This window comes from Lycium ferocissimum, unplaced genomic scaffold (genome assembly GCF_029784015.1).
Source record: "Lycium ferocissimum isolate CSIRO_LF1 unplaced genomic scaffold, AGI_CSIRO_Lferr_CH_V1 ctg5249, whole genome shotgun sequence".
In the NCBI taxonomy this organism is placed as follows: domain Eukaryota; kingdom Viridiplantae; phylum Streptophyta; class Magnoliopsida; order Solanales; family Solanaceae; genus Lycium; species Lycium ferocissimum.
Window position 1 is genome coordinate 9801 of NW_026725922.1, and position 11346 is coordinate 21146.

At 36.5% G+C, this 11346-nt stretch overlaps 1 protein-coding gene across 1 annotated transcript; it reads left to right on the plus strand.

Moving 5' to 3' along the window:
* Nucleotides 1–869: 869 nt before the first annotated feature.
* LOC132044792 (thioredoxin H9-like) lies at nt 870–10976 on the plus strand. Its single transcript, XM_059435310.1, has 5 exons — nt 870–1094; nt 1442–1528; nt 8869–9024; nt 10041–10163; nt 10430–10976. Exons 2-5 carry the CDS (start codon nt 1511–1513, stop codon nt 10589–10591), a joined length of 459 nt encoding a protein of 152 aa, XP_059291293.1. The 5' UTR covers nt 870–1094; nt 1442–1510; the 3' UTR covers nt 10592–10976.
* Nucleotides 10977–11346: the final 370 nt, after the last annotated feature.

Here is an 11346-nt window from a genome sequence, read left to right on the forward strand (position 1 = left end):
AGCAAGTCATGTGGTTCGCTCGGTCACATGCAGTATGGCACCGAGTGCCGTGTTTCGCCCAGGCTATGGTTCGAGGCGTGACAGGGTCGTGACATATGCTTTGGTCACGTGCCCAAAACTAGTAAATTTAAATGGAGGGAGTAAATTAGTTAGTTCGATTAAAAAAAAATATTAGTTGTAGGTAATAAATTTAGACGTGCATTGCGTTATTATACAGGATAGTGCCTTAGGGGTGGGCATGGTATGGTAGATACCGATTCCCATATCAAAACCGAAATTTCTTATACCGCGGTTTCGGTATTATGGTATTTAGTATGCATTTTTAAAAAGTTTGATATTCTGTACGATATTCGGTATTCTTAAAGAAAATGCTGAAATATCGAATATCATACCGAAGTATATAGTTACATATATAATTCATATATCTTAGTGTTATAATACTAACACATATATAAACTAGTAATATTAGAAAACTAATTGTTTAAACTTTAGAACTGTGTCAACTCTATCTTGATTTAAATGTCTTTTTTGTGTAATTGATTTACGAAGGAGATTGTTTGTACTTTCTTTTGAATCATTTTTGCATGTGTAATGTGTTAGTACAATATAATTGATACGTTTTTTGAGTAGCCAAAGTCATAATTTTCTACGATATGAGTATATGTAAGTCGAAGTTGAACAAACTATGGTCCCGATTTACCATATCGCAAAATATCAAAATCGAACTTAAAAATACCGAATTAATTTAGCATGATAATAGTATAATATTTTTAAAAATCGAAAATCAAAATTATCACACCGAACTTTCAAATACCGTACTGTACCATCCCCGGATAGTGTAACAAATAGTCCACTTTCTAGGGAAGTGCCAAAAATGAAGAGAAAAGGAGAAACACGTTTGGGATAACCTTGGCAGGAAACTGCGTGCAGTCGCCAAGGGGTCAATCATCATCATTTATTATTCTTCTTCCCTCATACATATACACAGATCAAATCAAACAATCCCCAAATCTTTTCATAAATAAGGCTTAATCTTTGTTTGGCCTGAATTTCCTGCAATTTCATCAGCTAATTTTTCTTCACATTTAATTCAGGTATAATCTTTTCTTTCCTAACTTCTCTTTATTTAACTCTACATCATTTATTCTTCCTATAACCCCACGTTTCTAATTGTAGCTTAATGAATTGTCCTAAGCAATAATCTTCCTGAATATATATGATAAAGATCTAAGCTTTGGGTTAATTATTTTTTCTCGCTCAAGAGTCTGTGTTTGTGCTTTTTTTCTTGAAAATAGATGAAAATTGGGGGAAAGGGGTCTTTAAGTTCTAGGCGAATCAGCTTATAGTTTACGTGAAGTGTGTCATCTTTAGTAATATTCAGTGGGTGGGTGTGAGCTTGTTTAATTCATGGCTGACCTTGTCATTATTTGCTCCTTTTCAGATTTTGGATTGATATCAACTTCAGGTTACTGGTGCTTAGATTGCAAGTTGTATTTGGCGTCCATTTAAAATGGGGATCTCTGATACGGTACCTTTTTCTACAACTGATCCTTCCATTTTTTCCTAAGTGAAAGAGTAATGATAAGTGGAGTTTATGCATTTACTCTATTTGTGATCTATGCTTTCAGCCTTTATATACTTAATTTACATTGATGTCACCTCCTCCTATTTGTGCTCTGTTCAATTCTTTGCTTAGTTCATTCTGCATCTCTGTTTCTGCCTTTTCATTATCTTCACTCTCGTGTTTGTCGGACAAAGGACAGAGCATGTGTTAGAAATTTTGGAAAAGGAAAGACCAAGTAAAATATAAAGCTGTATATTAGAAAGAAAACAATTTATTAGGTGTTATTATTTTTTAATTGTTTTTCATTAGTTAATTTGATTGTTGATGTATCCTCTCCAAACCAACTAAGAGACTAGGAATGGTCTGGAATTTTCAGGCAAAGTTCAAATGGCAATTACTGAAATGGGGAACATGGTTATTTAGGATTTATATAGTCGACACCAACTTGTATGAGTCTGAAGAGTTGTAATTCGTTACTGTTTGTATTTGCTTAAGTGGCGGACAAGACCCTAAGTTTAGCTGGTGAATTAAAATTGATGTTGTAGAACAGAAATGCTTAATTAAGCTTGATTTCACTCCCATGCTTTTATTATGCTGGCTGTCACAACCCCTTTTAGTAGTCTTATTTACCTAGAAAACTGGCTCTCAACCAGGATAATGATAAAACTAGAAAGTACACAAAGAAATTCTGGAGCTAACAAAGAAACAGAGAAAAGAAAGTAAAGATCAACCGAACCAAGAAAATTATAGTGCGAAGTGCTAGCACTTTATATTGTACGCCCGGTCTACCAATAAAAAACACACTGTATGCCCGGTCTTATAAGATGACATGCACGCTTGTGCACAGAGGCTGTTAGGATCGAGAGTCCGGGATAGTGCGGAATTAGACAAAGCAGTCAATATAAAGACAATAACAAAGATAATAGGAGACAAAGATTTAACGTGGTTCGGTCAAATTGACCTACATCCACAACCAAAAGAGGAGCAAATTTACTAACACCAACGGATACAAAAGAGAGTACAAACAACAAAAGAGAGTACAAAATTAGAGTAATTAAATACTCTAATATCCCAAAACCCCCAAGAGAATAACCTCACAAGATCACTCCAAAGAAGGGTTCTTACCAGTGTTTCCCAACACAAAACTCTTACAAATACTCTCTATAGAAGAACACAAACTCACTAAGTTCTTCTCAAATTGGTGTGTCTATTATGGAAGAGAAACCTTCCACTTATAGTAGCAAATCCTTGGGCTCCAAGTAGTAGTAAGAGAAAAGATTTTCTCCTTCACACACAAACTTGCTCTCCAAGAATAAATCAAACTTTGCTCCAAGAAATACATGTGACCAAGTAAATTGGCACATGCCAAAGAAGGCCACATCTTACAAATCTCCACCTTGGCCTGATTTTGGCCAATATAGTAAATATGTTCGACCTTCTACACAAAGCCCTGAAGGGCATATTTCAGAATTTCATGATGTCAGAATCAGACGGATCTCCTTCTGATGTAGAGACAGTAGCAACACCTGTAATAATAGATCCCAACAACGTTCCAGACTCACATGCCTTCATAACCACAAGTACATCTTGAGAAACTTCAAGAACTCCACCTCCACCTTCATCCATATGAAATGTGTACAGCTTCTGCTTCAAGTAGAGTCTATTCTCTACTGTCCTTTTCATCTACATGTCTTTCCACATGCCTTTAGCAGTGGTCTCCGAGGCTACTTCGCGTAATACATCATCAAAGAAATTTAGTATAATACTAGATCTCGCCCTTTTATCAAGGCTAGTAAACTTCTCGTCCGTCATTTTTTTCTGATTTGTTCTCCTTTCCTTGCAGCGCCATATCTGAACCATCCTGAACCAGGATAGCTTCCATTTTCAGCTGCCACATACCGAAGTTTGCACTTCGGTCAAATTTCTCAGCGTAAATCTTCGTTATCGTCATAATGACTACTAGAACAAAACCCGGATTAACTAGGCTCTGATACCAATTTGTTAGGATCGGGAGTCCGGGATAGCGCGGAATTAGACAAAGCAGTCAATTAAAGACAATAACAAAGATAACAGGAGACAAAATATTTAACGTGGTTCGGTCAACTTGACCTACATCCACAACCAAAAGAGGAGCAAATTTACTGACACCAACTGATACAATAGAGGGTACAAAACAACAAAAGAGAGTACAAAATTAGAGTAATTAAATACTCTAATATCCCAAAACCCCCAAGAGAATAACCTCACAAGATCACTCCAAAGAAGGGTTCACACAAGTGTTTCCCAACACAATTCTCTTACAAATACTCTCTATAGAAGAACACAAACTCACTAAGTTCTTCTCAAATTGGTGTATTCTTGCAATGAAGAAATAACACTCCTTTTATAGGAGCAAAACTTGGAGCCCAAGTTCTATAATAAAGAAAATAATAAATGGTCAAATTTTCTCCACCATATAACCATGCTTTGGCTCCAAGAAATATTTGTGACCAACTAAATTTGCACATGCCAAAAAAGGCCACATCTTACAAATCTCCACCCTGGCCTGATTTTGGCCAATATAGTAAATATTGCTCCACCTTCTTCAAAATGCCCCAAGGGGCAAGTTTCAAAATTTCATGATGTCAGAATCAAACGGATCTCCGCCTGATGTCGAAACAGTAGCAACACCTGTAATAGTAGATCCCAACAACGTGTACAATGTTCTAGACTCACATGCCGTCATAACCACAACTGCATCTTGAGAAACTTCAAGAACTCCACCTCCACCTTCATCCGTGTATTTGCACCCAAGAGATTCTAGAGTGCCCAAAGAGATGAGATTTTTCTTCAACTCAGGAACATATCTAACATTAGTGAGAGTTCTCACCACACCATCGTGCATTTTAATTGGGACTGTACCTTTTCCAACAATTTTGCAGGCAGCATTATTGCCCATCAAAACAACTCCACCTTCAATAGAATCATATGTAGAAAACAAGTCCTTGTTGGGACACATATGATGCGAACAACCCGAATCTAAAATCCACTCATCGTTAGAACTAAAATTATTTTCAGCTACTAAGAATATAGCTCCTTCAATCTCATCAGCTGCAACACTTGCTTCAGCAATGTCAGAATCCCCGTGCTCATTTTTCTTTTCTTTTTCTTTTTTCAACTTAGGACACTCAAACTTAATGTGGCCCTTTTTATGACAATAATGGCACACTAAATTGCTGTATCTGGACTTTGCATCAGATTTACTCCTAACAAATAAACCAGCCGCCTGATTTCCACTACCTTCCCCAGTAATATCTCTATCTATCTGATCTTTAGATTTCAGCATAGATTTGATTTTTCTATAAGAGATAATTTCTTTCCCATAAAGTATAGTATCTCTAAAATGCTTAAAGGATTGGGGTAGGGAACATATTAACAAAACGGCTTGATCCTCTTCCTCAATCTTAACATCTACATTACTCAAATCCATAAGAATGGAATCAAAAGCGTCAAGATGTGAGAGTATGGAAGTACTTTCATCCATGCGAAACGTGTAAAGTTTCTGCTTCAAGTAGAGTCTATTCTCTACTGTCCTTTTCATATACATGTCTTTTCACATGCCTTTAGCAGTGGTCTCCGAAGCTACTTCACGTAATACATCATCAAAGAGATTTAGTATAATACTAGATCTCGCCCTTTTATCAAGGCTATCGGGAGTCCGGGATAGTGCGGAATTAGACAAAGCAGTCAATATAAAGACAATAACAAAGATTATAGGAGACAGATTAAACGTGCTTCGGTCAAATTGACCTACATCCACAACCAAAAGAGAAGTAAATTTACTAACACCAACGGATACAAAAGAGAGTACAAACAACAAAAGAGAGTACAAAATTAGAGTAATTAAATACTCTAATATCCCAAAACCCCCAAGAGAATAACCTCACAAGATCACTCCAAAGAAGGGTTCAAACAAGTGTTTCCCAACGCAACTCTCTTACAAATACTCTCTATAGAAGAACACAAACTCACTAAGTTCTTCTCAAATTGGTGTGTCTACTATGGAAGAGAAACCTTCCACTTATAGTAGCAAATCCTTGGGCTCCAAGTAGTAGTAAGAGAAAAGATTTTCTCCTTCACACACAAACTTGCTCTCCAAGAATAAATCAAACTTTGGCTCCAAGAAATACATGTGACCAAGTAAATTGGCACATGCCAAAGAAGGCCACATCTTACAGAGGCAAATTTAGGATTTCTAGACAATGGGTGCACCACTAAAAAAAAAAGAAGGAAAAGATTTATTAAGTGGGAATTGATCCCTAGGCATCTAGGTAAATAACTCAACACTCAACCAAGTGCATCATTTAGCCTTCTTGTAGCATGGGTTCCAACAGGTAACATTATACCAATTTTAGAAAATATATACACAAAATACCTAGTTTTATAGAGAAACTGTGGGTTCACATGCCCCAAATTTAACCTATAAGATTGCCCCTGCTTGTGCACATAATATTTGATATATTTATTAAACCATTAAGTGCATGTGTTATGTGTGCCGAGTTGGAGAATATAAGATATACGTCCTACGTGAGATTAAATTTGGGTCGTTAAAAGGGCTAATGTATATTGTCTAGAACTTGTGGGGCACTTTAACAAAGGAGTCAAGTAACTTCCCATTTTGATGGTACATAGGAAATAATGTTTCAAAACTCGGACCCTTTCACAGACATGTGTTTAGCCATTCTCTTTATTGCGTAGGCAAACAACATTCATACACAAGTGCATTCATAGACTTATGCATAATGCATGAATGCGACTTGGTTGTGCAGTAAAGAGATGGCTAAACACTTGTCCATGAAAGGTTCAGAGTTTTGGGACGTTATTTCCCACATTAGATAAAAATGGGTACTTAACTCTTCTATAAAATTGCCAAGTTCCAATAAATACACTTTTGTCCTTTTTATTATTAAATAAACTTTAATGTGTAAAAGAAAAAGTCATGTGGGATATATATCTTACATTCTTCCACTTGGCCCATGTGACAACTTTCACACATTATGTGCACAAGTGGGGCTACTTCTTTACACTGAATACATTAGTTGCTGTGATAAAGTTTATGAACAAATACGAGTCATGGCAGTTGAATGTCATGTTATTCGACGTAGTCTCTTTCATGTTTACAATTTTAGTCAATCATTCAAACCAATCTAAGGGGGAATACATTATTGGTCCAACGATATGCTTAGAATATCTTTATCTAAGCGAGAACCTGCCATTTGTATTCTCAATATCGTGTATACAAGAGAAGACAGCGAACAACAGAAACATAAACATAAGTGAGCTTAAAGTGTCAATTTCTCAAACATAATAAAGTATTTCAAATTCAGTAAGGTTATTCATTGCAATCAATAATGTCCATTCTTTCAACATGTTCAATAAATGTTTGGGGCGGTAATCTTTTTGTGAAGGATCTACAAGATTGGTTTTAATATGTTCAATTAACGCTCTATGTTTCTTGATGTCCTCAACGACAAAGTATTTCAATTCCATATGCTTAGTACCCTTACTTGTTGTTCTTAGAGGATAGAGTCAACTGAAAGACTAGGAATGGTCTGGAATCTTCAGGCAAAATTGAGGTGGCATTTATTGAAGTGGGGAACATGGTAATTGAGGAATATAGTCGAACTTGTATGAGACTGAGGCGTAGTAATTGTTATTTTTTGTATTTGCTGAAATTGGGAACAACCGAGCAAGGCCCTAAGTTTAGCTGGTGAATTAAAATTTGTGTTGTAGAACAGAAATGCCTAATTAAGCTTGATTTTAGTCCAATGTTCTTTTGTGCTGGCAGTCACAACTCTTTTCCATAGTCTTATTACCTAGGAAAATGGCTATCAACCAAGATAGGGATAGAATTAGAAAGTTCACAAAGATATTCCCGAGCTAACGTGGATTCAGAAAACAAAGCAAAGATCAAGCCAACCAAAGAATTATAGTGCGATATACCAACTTTGTGGTGCATGCCTGGTCTACCAACCAAAAATAATATTGTATGCCCAGTCTTGAGTTGCCCAGCGTCTTATGAGCTTGCTAGATTGGTGTTGATTGTGATTCCTAATAATCTACATTATAAAGGAATTCATCTTGTCTCTCAGCATCTGGATATGTAAGGAACATTTTTACTCTCCCGAGGCAGCTTGCAAACACCTCTTAACTGTAAAAGAAATTCAAATATAGCAGTTAACTTTTGTCATTTCAACAGATAGTGCTGATCTCTCTTTTTCTGTTAGGTACCTACTCAACAGATTTATTCCTAGTTAAAAATAAAAAAAAGCAAATTCATTCCTAGTGACATTTGAGAAAGGTGAGTAATATTTTAAGCTAATTTCATTTCTTCTCAAGAAATCCAAGACTGGTTCATTTTTCCTATTGTTGATATTCTAAATTTGGTACCAGTCAACTTCAGATTTTAATAAAGCAATATGCTGATGGACTCCAATATTTATCATCCTACGATTCTTTATTTTGTTTCGAGACTGTCAATCTTCTTCTATGACTTCTTCAGAAATTTGACTATAATTTTGTTTTTCTTTTAATTTAGCATCTCACAGCATCTTTATCCAAACTTTTCAGTCAATAGTTCTTTGAAACTTCAATATTGCAACTTTATTGTGCTTTGTTAACTGGAACTTTCAGAAACAGAGTTGCATAATGAGTCTGATCAACCTTCGGTGAAAAGAAAAAAACTGTAAAAAGATATAGTTGCATACAATGAGAAAAGATGTGTGTTGGCAACTCTTTTTCCTAATGGCCGAGAAATCCCGGAGGAAGCAATGACACACGGTTTGAAACTCGGTGGATATTGGGTGCGCCCTCCTATCCTTGTCCACGTAAATACCAGGATTTTGTTTGCAGTAAGGGTCGAATCTGTGAGGTGCCGCTAACCCACACATCACGTTCTAAGCTCTTACGACCAGACCAAAGCCCTGGGGTCACTACCCAAGAAGCGTCTTGGAAATTTTAATAACTCAAACATCTAATACCCATAACAACTAAGCAAATTAGATTGATGGGAAGCAGAAAGCATAGACCTTTTGGTCTGAAACTATAAAGTCCACCAACATATAAATATAATACAGAAAAAGAAAAAAAAGAGTTGAACCTTGATTGCAGTCTAGAAAGTCTTATTTGCAGATTGATCAATATTTTTATCTATATAACAGTATTTCTTTGTTAATCAATAAATTGGATTCCATGTCTACCCATTTTGTGAGGAAGTGGATTAGTATGAAAGAGTTTTTTTGTTATAGTGTATATTCTTTTTCCAGGTACGTGGCCTTTTCTCCTGTATCAAGTCGCGCTCCGCAAGTGATGGTGATGATTCTGCCCATAACGTCGAGTTTGCTGGTGGAAACGTGTGCCTTATAACTACAAAAGAAAGCTGGGATCAGAAGTTGGCAGAAGCAAATAAAGAGGGGAAAGTTGTGAGTATCATTACTTCTCTCTCTCTTTGCCATGTTACAGTTGTGTCTCTGTATGTAATATGAGAAATTTTTATTAAATGGCCACTCAATTACTAGAGGAAACTTGAATTACTTGAAACACTGGGTGATTTTTTCCCATCTGTCCTAGCCTTGGTGGACAGAGTTGCCTGGTACTTGTTGCTGGTGGGAGGTGACAGATATCCCGTGAAATTAGTCGAGGAGCGCGCAAGCTGGCCTGGACACCACGTTTATTAAAAAAATAAAGGAAACTTGAATTATTTTAATTGCATCGGTTTTATTCCAAAAGTTGAAGAAACTTAATTTTTTTTGGCAACTTAATTTTTTATGGCTTGATTAAATAAGGAACTTAAATTTTTATGTAGACATTTATTAGGAAAACTGTGTTTTTTGCTTTGGTGATAGACTCAAGCATTTGGTTCTTGATTGAGGAATAGAAGCATATACTAAGTGCACTATGGAGAATGTACATTTGGCCACTAAAAACTGATATCAGCAATCAGATTGTGGCCCTACTGTGTGGGCCAGACATTGTGAAACTTTCAACTTTGCGCTCTTTTTCATAAATTTGTATGTTGGGACTTGAGAAGAGATAAAGTTCTTTTTTGACAAATGCTTAAGATCTAACTCCCTTGATCTAAATCCTCTCTTCGATTCACCAAAGAGCTTCGCCATTGACAAGATACCAACATCATATGAAAACTTATAACTACTTGCATGTAACTTAATCCTCAAGCAGGCCTAGCTGCATTAAAATTCAAGATAATCCTTCTTATAAAACAACAATATTCAAGGCACTTTTAACTCTAATGCTACCAACTTACGGTTTTCCTCTCCCCTAACTGTGTGCACACACGTGAAGACTGAAGAGAGAGGGACACGTACAGAAGGGTGACAGTGGTTTCCACATATCGATTCTTCGTTTGCTTGCTTAAAATTTTACATTTTTGCTGGCTTTGGCATTTTGGACCTTTCTTACGCAAGTGAAATGTTGGCAGGTTATTGCGAATTTCAGTGCTTCGTGGTGTGGTCCATGTAGAATGATTGCTCCATACTACTGTGAGCTGTCTGAGAAATATCTTTCTCTGATGTTTCTAACAGTCGATGTTGATGAGCTTACGGTAAGTAGCAATAATTTCAATTGAGAAATTTCAATCTTATACCCTTCTGCCTCCTAATTATCTAACTCTTTAGGTTCTACTGTTTTTTCGTTTCTATTCAATTAAAACTCTGGTTATTTAAGTAATTTTCTGGAGTCCCCGTGAAGGTGTGATACGATACAAACATTCGTATGATAGGAGTGTGTGTTAGATGTTTTGTTGGATTGTACAGTAAACTGAGTTTTGGCAGCTCAGGTTCATTGTTTGTTGTTTTTTACTTGGTTCAGGAGTTTAGTTCATCCTGGGATATCAAAGCAACTCCAACCTTCTTTTTCCTCAAGGAAGGCGAACAGATTGACAAACTCGTAGGGGCCAATAAACCAGAGCTGCAAAAGAAGATAACCGCAATTGCAGACGCACAGGGAACATGCGAGACACAGCCGCAGTAATTGCAGTTGGAGGTGGGATTTGTCCTAAAAATCCCTGCTTTCCAGCCTTGTTGTCAAGAATTCAAGACTCCAATAGGACTCCTTTGTTACTTTGAGTTGCTGGCAATATGTTGTACAGTTGTACATTGAGCCACTACTAATTTGGGGACATCTCGTGTGTATGTAAAAGAAGAATTGGAAGCAGTCCATATTCAACCCCTCCTCCACCCCCACCCCCAACCATAAGCATAAAAAAATTGAAGGGCAAGTTGCATATTTGGCCGGTCAGCCGAGAATAATTGCCTTCTCTAGCCAAATATACAACAATTATACACGATTATGATAAAAAGTGTATACTTTATGTATACTATACATTGGTATACCAAAATACACACATGGTTGATTATTGTTTTGGTGGTGGCTATTTATGTCAATTTCTCAAATATTAGAAGCATAAAAAGAAGAGTTAAGGGTCAAAAACACATCGCAAGTATCATTTTTTTCAGTGTCCTACCTGAATTAAGGGTCAAAAATTCTCACACTTGATAGTTCAGGTAGAAAACCAAAAAAAGTGATACTTGATGTGTGTTTTTTAAAAAGAAGCTACAGGCTCCAGCATGAAGCTGTATGCAAAGAAGTTTTTATCATATCGTGGATCCACTTGTATATTTTATAATGGAAGTTTTGAATTATTCTTCTAAGAACGTATATGCAACCGACGATGAGAGATGAGTGATGACCGACATGCCAAAACGTGCTCCCCTCTTTTGCCCCTA

Coding starts and splice junctions, on each gene's coding strand:
- LOC132044792 (XM_059435310.1), top strand. Junction 9,025..10,040: donor CAAATAAAGAGGGGAAAGTT/GTGAGTATCATT, acceptor AAATGTTGGCAG/GTTATTGCGAATTTCAGTGC. Junction 10,164..10,429: donor TCGATGTTGATGAGCTTACG/GTAAGTAGCAAT, acceptor TACTTGGTTCAG/GAGTTTAGTTCATCCTGGGA.